We start from the raw sequence: 18792 nt of genomic DNA, 5'->3' as shown, positions 1-18792 counted from the left end.
CCCTCCTAGGTCCAGGGCTGGTTGTAGGTCCGATCTGGAGCTGGGCTCCTGCTCAGCCACTTGTTATTTCTGATAACTACACACCTGCGAGGCCATGCACACACACAAATTCACACACACACACACACACACACACGCACATGCACACGCACACGCACACTGGCTTAAGGAAGTCACAGGGGGAGGTTCTCTTTGACGTGTGACTTTCCATAATTTCTGAATAGTTTATAGTCTAATTCCCTCGCTAAGCAAATGAAACCTTTTAAGGTAACGATCAGATGGTGCAGATAGCGGCTGTGCGTGTGGACATTTGTAAGATTCAAACGCACTGGTGGGACCAGGCCCACAGTCATTTGCGAAGGTCTGTAATCAAGGCAGAAGCAATTACTTAGCTGAGCGGCTCCCCCTGGGACCTGAGGCTGTATATCAGGGGTGATGAGTCCGCGGATTATCTGTCTGCCAGCCCCGAGCACTCAGTTCAGCCGTGCCTGCCCACCCTCCCAGAGCCGAGCCGCGGGCAAAGGCCTCCTGTCGTCCGTGGAACCTGAATCTGCAAATCAGCCTGGGAGTCAGTTGGTGCTTGGGTTGTGGAAATGGGGTCCCCGAGCCAAGAAGGATCTGGGTGACGTGGGAGTGGGAGGTGTGGGGAGGCTTCTGTACCCCAGGAAAACACACCAGCCAGAAGTGCGTTCGCCTCTTTGCTGAAGCTCAAGCTCCTTCTCTCTCCTCCATCTCATGCCTCCTGCCATTCAGGTACGGAGTCAGAGGGTCGCACCTCCAAATGCCCTCTCTTTCCATCCCCACTGCCTCCAACCTGTCCCGGGCCCCTGTCACCATACCTCTGCATCACTGGAAGCTTTCCCAATCGCCTGTCCTTCCTGCCAGGCCCGTCTCTGGCCACGTTGCCCATGGCCTCCTGAGACCGCCAAACTTAGCACTCAAGGGCCGGTGATCTGGCTCAAACCCACTTCCTGCTGATTCTCTGGCTGAGGTCCCACAGGGGTCCCGTGAGGGCCAGTCTCTGGCTCGTCGCTCTGGTTACTGGGGACCTGTCTGTGCCCCTGGAAGCCCCACTTGAGGAGAAACCACAGACCAGAGTTGGGCTCTGTAGGGGGCACGATAGGTCAGCACGGCAGGTCAGCCTGGCTGTGGCGTGAGGAGGCTGGACGGGGCCGCTGCCGGTCACAGGGCCTGCCACACCACTACTGAGAATGAGTCCTTCGGTCTTGAGGAACTCAAGAAACAACGAGCAATCTGCAGATGCCACAGGAAGGCCAAGAGCATCCATCACACAGCGTTTCTGAAAGAGAAGTCCATGGAACGGCCACGCTGGTGGCATCTGTGGAGGGCTTGTTAAAACTGTGGATTCTGGGCCCAGAATCAAGAGTCAGGGAAGGCTTTTCTGCCTTTAAGCAAACCTCCCCAGGAGGGGTCTTCTGCTCAGGGCAATTTTGTAACAGCTGAGCTAACATCTTGGCAGAGAAGAATCAGCCTGGAATAAGGTGGGCAGATTAGGTGCCTGGAGGAAAGAGTGGGGAGGAGGGAGAGGAGGGAGAGGGAGAGGGGTGTTGGGCCAGTCGCCTGCTGCTCCCGGCCTGCCCCTGTCTGTGCTAAGGAAATAATGACACCTCCCGCTCAGGGCTCTTGTGTGGTTTAAATGAGACTGCTCACATGACATTGCCTCTGCGTACTCCACGCTTAATGCTTGTTTATAAAAATTAAGGGAGAGGGCTGGACTCTGTAGAAGACGGTCGAGTTCTCCATGCCCCATTGCCTCTTGAGAAGCCGATCTACCTGCAGCAGGGCAGGAGAAGCGTGGCTGAGGGAAAGAAGGGCTGGACTTGCGCTGCTTTTCTGCCAGTGACTGGGCTGTGTGATCTTGGGCAAGTCGCTACTCCCCTCTGGGCCCCAGGATCCGCCTGTGTTAAAGGAGGAGGTTGGACTAGGTCACCTGTTCTAAAGCTTTTCCAATAGCATTCATCTCAAAATAATATCAAACACTCGTGAAAAAGAAAAAAACAAAATGTTATATTAAAACCCCACATAAAATGCTAAGCACTGTGGGGCAGTTCTGGCAGGCCTGGGAGGTACGCGTGTGAGTGTGAGCATGGGGGCACTATGTGCCCACTCCCCAAGGCACTAACATTCTCTGGTGTCAGGCCTTTTCCATATATGACCCCAGTCCATGTCTGGAGAAGGCTCACCAATCTTGGGCAGAACTTTATGTGCCCGTGACATGCCTGTGGGACTGATATATGCTAAAAATATTGGTACATACAGTAACAGTAAATATCAGCAACGTACCTGTCAAGTATGCTGATAGATAAAAGAAATACATGTAGAAGAGTGTCAGCTGGGAAAAATATATACGGCCTGTAGTAAATCACCGCCAAGCAATTAAAGCATAAAATTAAGTTATGCAGTATTTTGTTTTCCTTGGGACGGTGCCGCGTGCTGTGGCAGTCCCCAGCACAGATGCCGGCGTGGGCCTGGCCTGGCCCCCGCTGACTGCCTTCCAATGGCCAACGATAAGGAGGCACATCGGGTTCAAATCTGAACTCCACCATTTTTGTCTGCGAGGGCTCTGGCATGTGTGAAGCCCTCTATGAACTTGTTTCCTCATCTACAGGTGGGGGAGCCTGTGTTACCGCGTGCCACAGGTGTGGGTCACTTGAATTTTATTCACCAAATATTCCCTGAACACATAGCCTGTGCCAGGCACTGCTCTAGGTGCTGGATTCAGCCCCTGCTGGCCTTCTAGAGAGGGAGAAAAACAATAAACGAGCAGGAAATGCACAGAACATGCGTTGGAGATGAGTGCTTCTGGAGTGGGAGAGGGCGAGGTGGTCAAGGAATGTCCCCTGGGAAGGCGACACTGGAGCAGGGGCGAGCCACGCAGGGATCTGAGGAAGAACGCTCCGGAGCCCGCAGGGCTGGAGCGAATGAGCAGGCAGAGGGGCCGAGTGGAGGCTGGAAAGGTGAGGGGGAGAATGAATGGCACAGGGTCCTGTTGGCCAGAAAGAGCTTTTGACCTTTATTCTGATGGGGAGGGAGGCACTGGAATGTTCTGAGCAGGGGAGTGGGGTGGTCTGACGCAGGATCCCTGTGGAGAATCGGTGTGGGCGAGGGCTGAGGCCAGGAGACCCGTTAGGAGGCAGGGGCGGGCGAGGGGTGATGGCGCCTGAACGAGGGAGGCAGCGCTGGAGGTGGTGGGAAGTGGTTCAATTTTTGATGCCATTTTGAGCAGAACCAGCGGGATTGGTTGACAGGTCACCTGGGGATATCCAAAGCTTTTGGCCTGAGCGTGGGAAGAATGAAATCACCGTGCTCGGAGGTGGAGCAGACCAGGGAGGAGCAGACTCCGGGGAAGATGGGGAGTTTGGTTCTGGACATTCACGCAGAGATGCTGGGCAGGCAGTGACAGACGCTGGTCTGGCGTTAGGGGAGCTCTGGGCTGGAGATGGAAGGGACACCCCCAGGGTAGACTGGGAAGGGGCGTGGGAGTTGGCAGAGCAGTGACCAGCGGGGAGGGGCGGACAGGAGAGCTGGGTCCTGAGGCCAAGCAAGCGCAGTGTTCCAGGGAGGAGGGAGGAGCCAGTGCTGTTGCAAGGTCGGGAGAGTGCTGTTGCAAGGAGTGGGAGAAAGTGTGTGTGTGTCGTGTGTTGTGTGTGTGTGCGTGTGTGTGTGTAGAGATTTATTATAAGAATTGGCTTGTGCGATTTTTGAGGTTGAGAAGTCTCAAGATCTGCAGTCAGCAAGCTGGAGACGCAGGACAGCTGAGAGTAAGTTCTAGCCCAAAAGCTATTGGGCTTGAGACCCGAGAAGAGCTAATGTCTCAGTTTGAGCACAGAGGTAGGGAAGGACCGCTGTGCCAGCTCAAGGCAGTCGGGCAGGCGCAGTGTCCTCTTACTCTTGAGAGGGACCCCCTCTTTGTTCTATTCAGGCCTTCGACTGATTGGATGAGGCCCTCCACATTGGGGCGGGCTGTCCACTTTACTTAGTCTGCTGATTCACATGTTAATCTCATCCAGAAACACCCTCACAGACGTGCTCAGGATAACCTTTAACCAAATATCTGGGCATCCCCTGGCCAAGTCCAGTTAACACATAAAGTTAACCGTCAGAGAGGATTCAAGAGAAGAGCGGGAGCAGGGGCATCAGAGACCTTGCGTACAGACCCCTCTTTTGAGGATTGTTGCTCGGAAGGGAGGAGAGAAATGGGCGGTAGATGGAGGGAAATGTGGGGTCAAAAGAGGGCTTTTTAAAAGTGGCAGAAATAATAGCACGCTCGTACGCTGCTGGGCGGGATCTGGTAGAGAGAAAAATTAATGGCGTGGGAGGCAAAGGGGACAGTTGCTGGAAAAGCGATCTTATTAGGCAAGAAGGAATGGACTCTGTGCCCAGGTGGGCGGCGGGCCTTGCACGGGCGCGCAGATGGTTCAGCTGGAGGATGTGGAGGGCAGTCGGGCCGGTGGGTCGGTGGGCAGCGGGAGGGCATGGCATGTCTCTTCTGAGAGTTCTTTTTTTCTGGGGAAATAGGAAGCCCGGCCACCAGCCAAGACTGAGGACGAGGGTCTCTCTCTCGAGAGAGATGGTGTCTGGGAGACTGGGAGAGCGAAGGGACTGGGGAGTGTCCTGTGGTTTTCCAGCTCCTCTTAAGATCCAGGGCATAAATTTAAAGTGAGCCCAGTCTGCGAGGCGGTATGTGTCCCCCAGTTCCGTTCAGCACCCCAGTGCCGGCTGGACAAGGCAGAGGGCTGACACAGTGACAGGGAGTTGAGGGTTCGTGCAAGGGAGGGACTGGCAAGATGGACCACAGCACCTTCCTGGGGAAGGAGGGAAGGAGGGGAGTGGGGGCCACCAGGGGCGTGAGGGACAGTGAAAAGCTTGTCTAGTCCTGGCGGGTGGCAGCACCATGGGTGTCAGGGTGCCGCAGAGCGTGAGCTGGGAGGTCAGGAGGTGGCGGTTGGACCTTGGGATGCTTGGAGCTTGTTCCTAGAGGTGCTGCAGCTCCTGGTAACAGCATGGTCTGGGGTCGACCGTGGGAGTGAGCGGCTGATGCAGGGCGGAGGCCATGACCTTCAGGAGAAGGGGGGGGAAATCGAGAGGGCAAGGGCAGGGAGGGCTGGTGGGTGGATAGTGATGTCACCAAGAATGACGGCAGGAGGGACGGTGACGGCGGTGGCCAGTCAGGAGCTAAACTCGCCAAAGGATGAGGGGGAAGCGGTGGGGATGGCAGTGACTACCACAGGGAAGTAGGGGGTGTGTCCTGAGGGCCGGACGTGAGGATTAAGTGAGATTATGTGCACCCAGGGACACACAGTAGGTGCTTGGTAAGTGGGACCTGCTTTTATTAGTGGAGTTTCGGTGACCAGAATATGGAACCTGGCCTGATTACAGGACGGCACTTAACCAGGAACACACCAGAAGGTCTGTGGCATGGGATTTGTGTGTATCTGTTTCTGGAAGCGTGGGTCCCGCAGGGCCTGCTCGTTGCCCCGTTTCCGCAGGATCCAGACACCCTGCGCCAGCGAGGGGCCCCACTGGGGCCGTCAGGAGCAGCAGGGGTCAGGTCAACAGGCGGATGGGCACTGAGGCTGGAGAGCTGTGGCAGAGGGTGAGACCAAGGACACAGGCCTCGCCCCGTTCCCGGGGTCCAGGGTGGCCCCCAGATGTCCGGCGCATTTCCCCAGCCGGCAGAGCCAGGCCCCTCATGCCTGCCTCGGCCGGCCGTAGGAGTGGGGAAGGCAGCGGGCAGCATCAGTCCAGGAGCAGAGCCCCCTGGGGGTGGAGGTGCCCAGTGCAGCCCCTGCATTGCAGGGCCGGGGCCTCATGCTCAGTGGCTCAGAGCGGCTGGGGACACTTGAGGGAGACGGGGCCCCTCTGCCCAAGCTGCAGTCGAGGGTCAGGGCACCTTGGCCAGTTTCTCGGTGGACGTTTGCTGCCCGCTGTGTGCCAGCTGCGTCGTCAGAAGCACCAAATGCAAACCCTGGTTCTCTCACCCGCTGTCTGTGTGAGCTGCGCCTAGCGCCTCCCCAGCCTGAGCCTCAGTTTCTCATCTGTTAGAAGGTAAGGTCGTGACACCCTTCCAGGCTGGGCACTCAGGAGACATTTGTGGAATAAGTGTGATCATGACAGCAAAGTGGGGCGGAAAGTGTGTTTCAGGAAACTTGGGCCTCATGGCTACCTGGGGTTCGGTGCTCTTAGAAAAGCTTTCAGTAGGGGCTACAGTTATGTTGAGTGTCGATCCTCCCCTGACTGCTCCAGACATGCGTTTGAAGAGGCATTTTGGGCGTTCGTTCACGCCCTCACCCATTCGGTGGTGCCTGCTCCATGCTGGGTAGGGACAGGAGAACTGCCGGCGATGCTGGTCTACGGAGGGAAGTCGCGGAGATCAGCTCCAGCGGCTTTCCCTGGGGGTCCCGGAGGCCTGGCCGGCCAGGGCTGACTGGAGAGGTTGTCCTTCTGCTGAGTGAGGCTAGTGCATTTGCACCCGACTGGGCAGGGCCCTGCACACAGGAGGTGCTCAGTGATAGGTGAAGTGGGCACCACCTGGCAGATCCCCAGGAAGCCTCTCTCTCGGTCGGCGTCCAGCTCTGGCCCCACCACCGGCATCCTTCAGATTTGCCCGGGTTGGTTAGAGTGTTGCTTCTCTGTGTAACAGCCCAGTTCACAGACCTCACTGTGGATGAGGGAATTTCAGCCTTGGCCGTCTCATTGTACGTCACAGACCATGTCACGTAGCCTGTCCAGGCTGTGGCTGTGACTCTGGCTGGTCCTAGATCTGGAAACTAAGTGTCTTCGCCACATGCACTCCCCATACCCACAGGACAGCACCTTATCCTGGGCCCAAGGGCTCTGACGAGAAGTGGAGGTGGGGTGCCCCTGGGACTGGGGGAGCCCTGTGGGCCGAGGGGGAGCACACGGTCCCCTCAGCAAGCTTCCCACTGGCTGTGCTCCAGGGGACGGAATAAGGAACAACTCCCACTTACCATCGGTATAAATCCCACAATCAGGAAAATTGCTTCAATTGCTAAAAAACGCTGGTGGAAAAGTCCATTTATTTTTCATTTTTCTCGTGCACTTGCCACCCTCGTGCATGAATCACTGTCGGTATGTAGATTAAATTTATACCCCCGTTATCTTTCATGTCTCTGGGGCCCTGGTGTCAACTGGGTTTCTGGTTACTGAATGCCACGGTCTGTTTTGTGGTGGCGAGAGCTGTGGCCCTCTCGGTGGGAGAGGCTGCTGGGGGTCTCTGTGCTCTCCTGGGGTCTCCCCTGAGCTCCTCCCACTGCAGTCTCCAACCCCCCACCCCCAGTTTTGGTCACAAGATAGGGCTTGCTTTTCTGGGAAACTCCAGTTCCTCTCTGGAGCTGCTTCTGCTCCGGCGTTTGCAGCAAAGGGTTTGGGTACCCTGGATTTGGGGTAGATTATTGGGGGGGGGCGTTGTTGCAGTGAGCATGATGAAGGCATTGTTTCGTTTTGAACACCTGCTTTAGAAACTGATCTGGACCAGATACAAAAACTACAGACATTTTGAAAACACACCCTAGTAGCACATATACAAGCTTCCTTTCTCTTTGTCACACACTGACACACGCTCACACAGGATAGAGCTTCGACGCAGGTAACGTGGTTAGACAGCAGTTGTCGAAGAAGCGTGGTCCTCCCCTGTGCTCCGGAAGGTGCAGACTGTTCTAGGGCTGACAGTGTACTCGGTCCCCCATCCTCACGTTCTCCGGCCATCTCCACGCACAACCTCTGAAAGCATGGTTCTTTATTCGCTGATTTATTGATTCGACAAACATGAACTCTGCTTTCCTGGGTCCCAGATCCCTTTGAGAATCTATTGAAAGGCCCGGCACCCGTCCTGATACACAATTTTGAACCCCTTGGGGGTGGTTTACAGAGCCTGTCCTGTGCCTCAGGCTGAGAACACTTGCTGTAAAGAGGCCTGCTCCCCGCACCCCACCCCCCCTCACAAAACCAGGAGCCATCGCAGGAGTTCAGAAGTCTGGGGTCCTTCCAAGCCAAACCCCTCAACCCCTCACACCCCCACACCCTTCTCGGATCTCAGCTCAGAAGAGCAGTCCCCTGGGCCATCCTCCTGCCTCTTTTGGGGTTACCCACCTAGACTTAGAGATCCCCCACTTCTCTCTGTGACACCATGTCCCTGGGAGAGAGAGCTTCTGAAGCCACAGCTAGCCATGCCTGTTCCAGGCCCCTGCAGCCCCCCAGCAGGTATCGTTACTGCATAAGAGACCCATCATTCTGCATTAATCTGGGATTCATCATGATAGCATGACCATAATTAATTTATTTGGTATTAATGTGGATGAAATATGTACTGTCCTTTCAGGGGAAATCAGGCTGCCTATAAGCATTAGTTAAAAGGACCATTAAAATCAAACCTTCCCCAGATCCATTAGGCGAAGTCTTTCATCCTGAGGAAGATAAAGTTGTGCTGTGTGAAATGTCATGAATAATTAGGTTGATTGCTGTTTTAAACTCTGCCCCTGTCTCCCTGGCCCCTCCTGCCTCCCTCCCGAAGTGGGGAAGGCTTACCTGCAGCGGAGCACCCCCCTTCCTGGCCCATGTCTACACTGGCCCCAGATTTCCCCACTGGCCTCTATGGCTGCGGGTGTGGCTCTGTGTCTAGGGCCGGAATGGGGAAAGGAGCTTAAATGGCCCCACGGACTCTGCTTTCAAGGTGTCTCCTTCTCCTCCTCTGTAACCTTGGCCCAGGGTGGCCGTGGACACCTTCCTCTTGCCTCTGTGCTGGTCCAGAGGGGTATAGGACAGGGAGGGGGCTGAGGCGGCATTTTCCAAACAGGTCTGCAGACTCCCCACCCTGAACGGTGCAGGGGCGTGAAAATTCAGATTCCTAGGCCCACTCGGACTTGCACATCTCAGGGGCTGGGCATGGGAAGGGGGTGGAGGCTGGCGTGGGGGCTTTGGCTTGTGCCAGGTGGAGGGGAGGGGCAGGAGAAGCCCTCAGGAGAGCCCCACCCTGCTGCCCAAGCGTGCTTTCTCCGGGGCTGCAGGGTGGACACTGGCGTGTGCCACCTCCCGGCCACGCAGGTGCCTCCGGTGGGGTTTTGCTGTCTGCTCTATGCACAGCAGCTCACGGGCTCAAGCGGTCACCCTGTGGGCCAGTCCCCTAGGCCTCACCATAGCATTGGAGAAACCAGGAGGCAGAGGGTACAACTGCGTGTTTAGAGGGGACTCAGATGCTCCTCGGGCCCCTAGTGAACTGATGGGTGTTTGCTGGGCAGTTTGGAGCCTGGGGTGTCATGGCAGCCTCGGAAAAGGCACTGGAAGCGAGTTCTGATCTGGCCCCATCATTTTGTGGTTAAAGAGCCCAGACGCAAAGCACTGAGGCCAGTTGGAGGCAGAGGGACGAGATGGTAGGCACTGGGTGGCCCAGGGGTTGATGTCCATGGACACCCCGGAGTTGCAGGGCCGATGGGACGTGGGGGGGAGCTGGACCCGCCCCCCATGCCCTAACCCTTTCCTGCTGCCTTGGCAGGCGCTTCGGCACGAAATGCACGGCCTGCCAGCAGGGCATCCCCCCGACCCAGGTGGTCCGCAAGGCGCAGGACTTCGTCTACCACCTGCACTGCTTCGCCTGCATCATCTGCAGCCGGCAGCTGGCCACAGGCGACGAGTTCTACCTCATGGAGGACGGGCGGCTGGTGTGCAAGGAGGACTACGAGACGGCCAAGCAGAACGGTAACCGGCGTTGTCCCCAGCGTCTCTCCTCCAGGCCTTCGCTCAGGCTGTGCCCACGGCCTGGAGTGTCCTTCTACCCGAGTCTCTCAGAGCCCTGTTCACACCTGCCTGAGGTTTGACCCCAGATTGCCACAGGGAGAGTTAATTCTCAACGCCCCCCAATCTTTTAGCACTTGCTGGCATCTCTGAAGCTTTAGTCTCATGTGGCTACAGAGAGCTCGCTGTCTTCCACATCAGTTGGTGGGCTCGGGAGCAGCCAGAGGCCTTGTCCTGGCTCCTCGGTGGCCCCTTGTGTGAGGCGGGGCTGGGAGGACGCTCCGTCTACGTGGACGCTTGGGGTTGCTCCTTAGTCTTGCGTAATGCGGTGCATATTTACCTCAGCACCCACTCCCCATCTCAAAGGCTTCAGTCGGCGAGAGCCCTAGCATTGGCCTATTTACTCTTGGAAAGGTCATCTCGGATTTCAGTTGTGTTCTCTGTCCCCTCTCAGCCCTCGGGCTTCTAGAGGGTGGGGGCTTAGGGGTGATGACTCCTGGTGTCCCCGAAGCCCCTGATGTGGCAGCAAGTGCTCAGCCAGTCTCCACATGCAGGGCGACTCCAGTGCATCCGTGACTCCCACCCACTCCCGCCCTTCTCCCAGCCACTCAGGGCCACGGTCTGCAGCAGACGCCCAGGCTGAGACTGAGGTTCCAGTGCTTCGCAGCCACACCTGGAAAACCTGCCTTCAGTGGGCAGCCGGGGCTGCAGCTGCTCCTGCCTCTCATGCCAAGTTCACTGCCAGCCCCGAGTCTTCCAGGGCCCTTCCAGGCTTAGACCCCCATGCTCCCCTCAGGAACGCCACATGTGACTCCCTCATTCACAGCTGTGTCCACAGGCGGGGTGCCCGCCACTGCTCCAAGTCTGGCATTTGGTCAAACCCAACCTGGGGTTCTCAGATGCACAAACCCACAAAACATCAGGGTTGTTTGGCCTTGACTAGAAATTTTATAAATGCAGGGCGTTACTGTGGAAAGCAGCTCTCTGGGCTTGAAAGAAAAAGAAAAAGCAACAATTCAACATTTTCATGCATCTCCTTCTGTTTTTTTCCTGGACTCACACACATACGATACATAGATCTGATCAATACATGGAGAAATCAGTTTCTTGCGTAATAAATGCAGTTTAAAATAAAGGGTTTGTGGTGATGAGGAGGCAGAGGTGACTCAGGGGCCCTTTGGGCGAGCCAGCAGGAGCCCAGCATGGCTTTGCAGGGCCACCTCTCTGTTTTCCCACCACCCCCGGGACAGACAGGCCTTCAGTCTTTCTCCTTTCTGGGGCCTTCACAGGCCCGTTTCCAGGCTCTTTGCCTTAATGTGTTTATCTGCTCTGGTTCCTTAAAACTCACTTGATGCCTTTGCTTTGGAGACAATTATGATGTCACAAAAGATTAGGGAGTCTTGTCAGGGCTAAGCCATCAAAGCAGAGGGACTTCGCGATCCCAGGCTGCCTTTGGAACTGTGATGCCCTTCACCAGAGATACTAAGAATGTGCGACCTCCCCAGGGGCCGGTGGCCGCTGCTTATTTTCAGAGCCCACAAGCACCCAAAGCCTGTTGTCCACTGCCGCTGTGGAAGGTTCTGGAGAAGGGGAGACTAGCCGGGGAGGCAGGAGTTACGCAGTGGGGCTAACACTTTTATCTAGGATTATTTGCACCTTAGCAGACCTCGTAGGACGATGACAAGACACCGGATTTAGCATCAGGCCTGGTGGGCAACTCTGCTCGGTCACTCTCTAAGTCAGGGGTCCCTTGGCAAGCTGTGTAACTGGTGGAGACTTGGCTTCTCGGCTCTCTATGGGGAATAATAGCACCTGCCCCTCAGGGCCGTTTCTGAGGCTTAAATAAAATAACGCTCAAGGAACGGGACGTTAAATGAGGGTGAGACCATCATGGAAGAGAAATGCAAACAGAGATCTGCTTTAGGGTTTCAAGTAGCTGACGGTTACACAGTATTTCTGATGCTCCTTCTGTTTCCTGTGGTCAGCGAGGCAGGGGCCACGCCACCCTGTGAAATCTGGGTGATGCTTAGTGCAGGGGACCTTTGTCTGCTGTGGGACATTTGGTTCTCTCTTTTTATGTTTTAATTCCTCCTTGCTAATCTAAACCCTCTTTCAGGCTTATGGTTCCCTCCCTTGTGCTACACAAAGGATCTAATACCTGCTACTTGTACCTTAGCGTGAGTGATTTTGTTCATTTGTTACATCTCCCTGGATATTTGCATTTCCAATATTATGAGGTTACATTTTATGCCGGGGACAAGTGCTAGGAGACCCCGCATAACTCAAAAACGAACATATTTTAAGAAGAATTTTCCCATAGGAGTTAATGTAAAAAGTAGGCGGAGGATGTAGTCGGGGAGCACATAAATCCATAAGCGGTGACACTCATCTTTGCCTTAATGCTACTTTTTATTTTCTCAGCACTGTCTCTACTACCTCGCAGAATGCTCTCTCCTAAATTAACAGCCTAGGGTGTCGTGTCTCGCTTGGCCTTCCTTATAGCGTTTTATCACATTTAACTTCCGTACCAAAGTTATTGATTTTTGGGTACATTTTTCAGCACGAGCACAGCCACCGCTACTTAATGAAGACTTGGATGACATTGTTATAGGATATAAAGAAAATTTTAAATTATAATAACGGTGAATGTTAAAATAACAGCATAATAGTCCCCATAATCACAAGAAGAAAGTCCTGTGCAGGTAGACAGCAGTGCAGAAGCGATGGGCCACCGACCCAGGATGACAGGGGCATATCCTGGTGGCATTGCCACCTGGCTTTGGTGACAACGATTTCTAATTCACTAGGCCAACCTATTTTGTAGTTAAGTGATTCTTGGTGAATTAAAAGAAATTTTTTGGCGATTTCATTATTTCGAATTTTATATATAAAGACTATATAGGTATTTTTAAAGTGCACTATTTCATATTTGCACCAAATGCTGTCATGCCGTTACCTCTACAAATACGGGCAGAAGGACTGATTTCTTAAGACGGAATTTAAAGAACTTTAGAGGTTTTCCTCAGTGTCTGCCACAGTGGCTCTGGACCCTTTCCTCCTTGGATTCTGGATTCTAGGGAGGGGATGGGGGCGGGAGTTTGAGCATGACACAGCTCTGCTGGAGAAAAAGAAAAACAGCCCAAGGAGAAGAGAGGACTTGGGGCGTCTCCCTTACCTGCTGTGTGCATCGCCCCGGGCTTCAGAGGGTTGACCTAATGTGCCCACTCACTCAACAAGAACCCAGGCTGACTCCAAGAAAAACCTTTCAGAATCGTCGTGAGGATTGTGAGCTTAGGTCAACACCGGGCACATAGTAGGCACTTAATAAATTTTGGCTGCTTTCGTTCCTAAGAGAGAGTTTCCTTGAATGGAAAGGAAGGAAAAAAGAGAGGAAGTTGGGGACGTAGCAGAGACGTTTTCAAGGACACGCACTAGAGGGAACACAGAGAACCCGGAGGGCCAGAAATGGAGACGCTGACTTTACCCTTTGTGGACCAGTATTTTTCAAAAAATTGTGGCTATGATCCATAGTAAGAAACTCATTCAGTGTTTCAACTTACACGCATATTCATCCAGCGAACACTAAACGAGTTTTATGAAACAATAGTTGTCCTCATCGATCCCATTCTACCCCACCCCACCCCACCCCACCCCATTCATATTGTTTCCTCAAAAGTTTCTGATCCACTAAATGGACTGGTGAATGCACAGGCTACCCGTGCTATAAGCCCAGGGAGCCTGTGGCAAAGGGGAGGTGGCTCTGGGTGGGACCCTGGGAAATGGAGGCTCCTGCCTGGGGAAGGGGCAGACAAGACCCAGACTTCAGTCTGCTGATTCACCTTCACATCACAGTCCTGGGGAAGACTCACGAGGATGCCAACCAGAGCATTAGTCACGATGGGGAAATGTGACTTCGGTCTGCCGAGAGCCCCTGTGTTGGCTGGGCTGCCGGGGGGCAGGAGAGGCAGAAAGCCGAGGGAAGGAGCGTGGCGTCCTCACTTTCCAGTGACTCGGGAAGCCTTGTGGTGCGGGAATGGGCCCCATGGGCCTCGGGACCACTCCACTCTGACGTTCATCGTTCCTCCCCACCGCTCTGCCCATGGCAGGCAAGATTACACGAGGAAAGGAGGCAGCGGGGTGAGACCCAGCGGCTTCAGATGGGCCGAACCAAGTGAGAAGGGGTTTTCGTTGCAGATGACTCAGAGGCAGGAGCCAAGCGGCCCCGGACCACCATCACCGCCAAGCAGCTGGAGACGTTAAAGAACGCCTACAAGAACTCTCCCAAGCCCGCCCGGCATGTGAGGGAGCAGCTTTCCTCGGAGACGGGCCTGGACATGAGGGTCGTACAGGTGTGACACCAGCTACCCCGGCCCCCGGGACCCCTTTGCCATCTGCGATCCTGGGCACCGTGCCACCCCTTCTGGGCCCAGGGCCAGGGGCAGGGATGGAAGGCGTCCTGGGCTGTGCCCTCTACACGAGGGGGCTGAGGGAGTGGTGAACACATCGCCACCTCATCCCTCATCCCCAGTGTCACCGATCCCCTAGGGGCGTGGGCTCAGGGCCATGACCCCGGGGACCGCGGTTTCTGAGGCACAGGCACATCACCCTCTTGACGCCGAGGCGTCAGTCCCGGTCTCCGGCTACCTGTCTCGGGGATCCCGGGGGCTGTGGATTCAAGGTGGGGTGGGCACCCCCTAAATGTGTCCCTTCTGCTCGTGTGGCAGGTTTGGTTTCAGAACAGACGGGCCAAGGAGAAGCGCCTGAAGAAGGACGCGGGGCGGCATCGCTGGGGCCAGTTCTACAAGAGTGTCAAGAGGAGCCGGGGCGGCAGCAAGCAGGAGAAGGAGAGCTCGGCGGAGGACTGTGGGGTTAGCGACAGTGAGCTGAGCTTCCGAGGTGAGCGGGGCTGCAGGGGCGGGGCGCAGGCCTTGGGAGAGGCCCCTGGGAAGCAGCATCCCTTGCCGCCCAGGAGGGATCAACTCCTTCCTGAACACAGGCTTGCTGGGGGCACATGGTCGTGGCCCTTTAAGATGGGGCAAGGAGTAGAAAACAAGGGCGCTCTGCTGCCGAGGCGGAGGCTGGCTTCCCTGGCACCCCGGACCCTCCTTTCCTGCCGGCTGGGGCTCCCTCACCGGCCCGCCCAGCTGTGAACCGAGCCAGGTCTCAGCCTGTGCCCCGCCCCCTTCTGCATTTCTCCCCTCTGAGGGGCCCTGGCCTCCCTGCTCTGACCCCCCAGAGTGATCCCGTTCTCCTCTCCCGGTGGTGGGGAGGACATGCTCAACAGGCCCTTCGCCCCGCGAAATCAATACCGTGAGTGCATGCGAGACGGGGACTGGCCTCACTTCCGAATCCCTTCCCCCACCGCGCACTTCGTCCTGTCGCTGAGCCTGAGCTTTGCCGCATGCGCTCCATTCAAATTGGTGCATCAGCAAAGCTGCAGATGCCTGCATGCTTTGGGTCCTTAGCTTGTTTGCAGACAGCCACGACTGTCCTATACTGAGTCCTCAGACAGGGAAGCCCTTCTATTGGGGGCCAGAGAAGAGTGCTGAGCCTGTGGCTCAGGAATCGGGTTTCCCGTGGCGTCTCTGTCAGATCGAGGCACTTCTCTTGAGCCTCAGTTTCCCCATCTATAAATGGGGAGCAACCACATTCTTGCCCGTCTCACAGTGTTGCGGGGGTCAATGAACACAACGGACTCTGGATGTGTTTGGGGACAGCTCAGCACATTTTCACACTTGGAAGACACAGTTTCCCAAACCATGGGGAGCCTGTGGCTCCTACAGAGGGCCCTGGTCCTGTGGGGTCACAGGCACTGGCAGAAGGCTGAATTATGGCCCTTTTACAACAGAGCTGAGCCTTCGTCTCAAAGGGCGTGAGCTGCCCTCCCCGCTTCACTTTTATGGGTGGAATGAAGGTGATCACAATCCTATCAGGGCCAAGGGCGGGATGGGTGTTGAAGTCTAGTCTGCGGGCGGGTGGCTGGATAGGCCCAGGTGGGAATAGAAAAGTTCGTGGGGCAGAGGGTGGAACAAGCTGCTGACGCCTGAGAGGACACAGCTCAGCCTTGAGGCCTGTCCTGGGGCCCCGGGGTGGGCTCAGAAGGGCCGTACACTCACCTTCGAGGCCTCTTGGTGGGTTGGGAACGCCACTCCATCTCACCCGAGCTGCCGAAATCAACATCTGGAACTACTGGATTGCCAAGTCTTGTTTTGTAGCTCCTTTCTATTGGGTGCAGGTGGGTCCCCAGGTGACATAGCATTGGTCTCTCGGGTAATTATATAATCCTTTATTTCTTAAGATTAAGACTGCCTACGTCAGTTGGAGAGATGACTTTTTCCAGGTGACAAAGCTTCCATTAGATCCCCTTCATGAATTTCTCTAAGAAACAAGAAGGTCCATTTGCCTTAATCAAGTCAACAATGTCCCCAGCGTAGAGCTTATTAGACGGAGAAACCAAGTCCTGTGATGTTGAATCCCTTTTCCAGGTGGACCAGAAGGATTTTGTACATGTGTTAAGAGTGGTCCTCAGCTGCCCTTACCATATGGGTCTGCTTGTTTCCCACCCAACTAGATCAAGCACTTAACTCAGCTTGAGAGCTTTCTGATTAAATCTCGTTAGCGTGCAGTTTCCATTTGTGATGCGAGGCATACACTGTCCTCAGTGTCACCAGGGTATCTTAGTACATGAGGGACAGGGGACCAACAAACTCACCAAATACTGCCCAGCCTTCCAGGTCCTGCAGATGTTTCTTCTGTGTTTCCCTCTTGATGCGGGTCGTCTCTGGGTAGCAGGCTGACTTGGCAGCGAGTCTTCCCTGGCTGTGTGTGTTCCTAGGTTGTGAAGAACAGGGGACCATGGGAATCCCGGCGGCTGACAATAAATCTCCGTTCTTTTGTCCACAGAGGATCATATTCTCTCAGAACTTGGCCACGCCAATAGGATTTATGGCAACGTGGGGGACGTTACAGGCGGACAGTTAATGAATGGGAGCTTCTCCATGGATGGGACAGGACAATCCTATCAGGACTTGAGGGACGGGAGCCCCTATGGAATCCCCCAGTCTCCATCTTCCATATCGTCCCTGCCGTCCCACGCTCCTTTGCTCAGTGGGCTGGATTACACGGTGGACAGTAACGTGGGCATCGCTGCGCATGCAGCACAGGGGGTAAGCCAGACGCTGAGAGCCATGGCCGGGGGACCCACCTCTGACATCTCCACAGGAAGCAGTGTAGGCTACCCCGACTTTCCAACTAGCCCAGCCTCTTGGCTCGATGAAATGGATCATCCTCCTTTTTAAACATCTCTCCTCCCCACCCTACCTGTCCTTCTGGCTTGAGAGAATATCTTCAAGGATCAAAAGAGACTTGCCTTTTTAGGATCGAAAGTGCGCCAATGTGAATTTCCGTTATTTTCAATGGAAGTCCTCTGCTGGGCCCTAGGAGGTCACCGTGCTAGGGCGCTGTTCTCCCAGGGAGTGCTCGGGTGCTGGCTTGTTGGCTTCCCCCCCGCCCTGCTTACAGGCTTTGGCTGCTCGGTGCTTGGGAGCACGAGGCGACTGTGTGAGGCCACCTTGGCCTTTGGGAACTCTGCCCCAGCTGGTGTGTCTCGTGAGATGCCTCCTGAACCAGTGCTCTCGCCAGAACTGAGATTCCTGAGGCTGAGGCACCACAGCCCTTAAGCATAATAAAAGTGATTTCTGGACCACCTTTAATGAACCCTAATTTTCAAAATAAAAAAGTCACTTATTAAAGGTCTGTGGGAACTTTGGTGGCCACAGTTTGACATTGAAATATGCCCCCTTTTGCTTCTGCTGTGAAAAATATGACTTCTTCCCTCCCCAGAAGTACAAGCCAGAGAATATTTGGCAGTGTGGGTTTGTGAGAGATCCCTCCATATCACTGAATCTATCCCTGATGGCAAGAAGTGGTTTTCATTGCAGGTGACTCTGAGGCTGGAGCCGAGTGGCTTTGGACCATCACAGCGAGTGCCCGACGAGGTCCCTTGGAGCACAATGTGCCTTTTTAATGTGCTTGTGTCATTTATTCCACTAGACGGGCTGTGGGTTACCAAATGATCAGAGCTAAAATATGGAGAGGACAGAACGACAATCAGTGAAAACATTTGCAGACCCATTTGGATTCCAAGCGTGCGGTCCGTTTAGCCAAACCAGTAGATGCCAGTCTCCCAGAGTTCCCCCTCCTGCAGGGTGGAGTGATCTTGTGAGTTTGCTTCGAGCCGCTTGATTTAGCCGAGTTCGCGAGTCCAGCCCCGCCTGCCGCCAGCCCTCCAAAGCCCTTCAGAAACCGGAGCGGTCAGTTGCAGGAGGCTTCTCTCCTCCGGGTACTAGCACTGCTTTCTGGCCCATCTTTTTGGGAGGAATCATTAGGGGGCAGCCCTAAAGTAGTCCAGAGGGTTCCGGTGGTCCTCTCTGGGTTTCTGGGCCGCGGGCTGGAACACGGCAGGCGCCGTGGCGCTCTGGGCCTGCGCTTGCGCGGCGAGGGGAAGCTCCCCGGCCGGCGGTGCGGACTCTCCGCCTGCGGGTGCGCAGCAGCCCACACTGCGGCAAGGGCAAGGGCAAGGCCAAGGCCAAGGCCAAGGCCAAGGGCAGCCTCTGCTGTGTGAGCTGCCACCCGGTGACGGGCTGCCCTTCTGTGGGAAATCCCATCAGGAACGGTGCAGCAACTCCGACTTTCTCATCAGCCACCTGTCCGCACGCAGGTCTCCCCACGTGCACAGCGGCACTAGGCCAGGTGGGAGTCATTCCAGCCCCCGTGGGAAACGATGGTCTGCTTCTCCTGGCCTCCCATTTTCTTACACAAGATCAGCAGAGTAGGCAAGGGTAAGAAGGCATTTTCTTTCTTTCACGTGAAGTGTTGGCGCCCAGGACCCTAAGGGCCCTTTCTTCTGTGTTTGTCACCTTTTGAGGACCACAGAGATTTAGGTGTGCGGTAGGCAGACTCAAGGAAGAAATAAACACTTCCTCTTTGGCTGCTGCATCTTCTATAAACGCCTTCCCAGGA

At 55.3% G+C, this 18792-nt stretch overlaps 1 protein-coding gene across 1 annotated transcript in view; it reads left to right on the top strand.

The window, feature by feature from the left end:
- LHX4 (LIM homeobox 4) overlaps positions 1 to 17508 on the top strand; it is a 40688-nt gene extending 23180 nt beyond the window's left edge. The window contains exons 3-6 of the mRNA XM_039881351.1: positions 9533 to 9735; positions 13966 to 14120; positions 14496 to 14667; positions 16675 to 17508. Of these exons, the coding sequence (XP_039737285.1) occupies positions 9533 to 9735; positions 13966 to 14120; positions 14496 to 14667; positions 16675 to 17069 (925 nt within the window). The 3' untranslated portion in view covers positions 17070 to 17508. The remainder of the gene's footprint in view (positions 1 to 9532; positions 9736 to 13965; positions 14121 to 14495; positions 14668 to 16674) is intronic.
- Positions 17509 to 18792: the final 1284 nt, after the last annotated feature.

The sequence above is a fragment of the Pteropus medius genome, unplaced genomic scaffold (genome assembly GCF_902729225.1).
Source record: "Pteropus medius unplaced genomic scaffold, Ma_sr-lr_union100, whole genome shotgun sequence".
Lineage (NCBI taxonomy): Eukaryota > Metazoa > Chordata > Mammalia > Chiroptera > Pteropodidae > Pteropus > Pteropus medius.
Note: the sequence above shows the minus strand (reverse complement) of the source record. Positions and strands in the feature narration are given on the sequence as shown.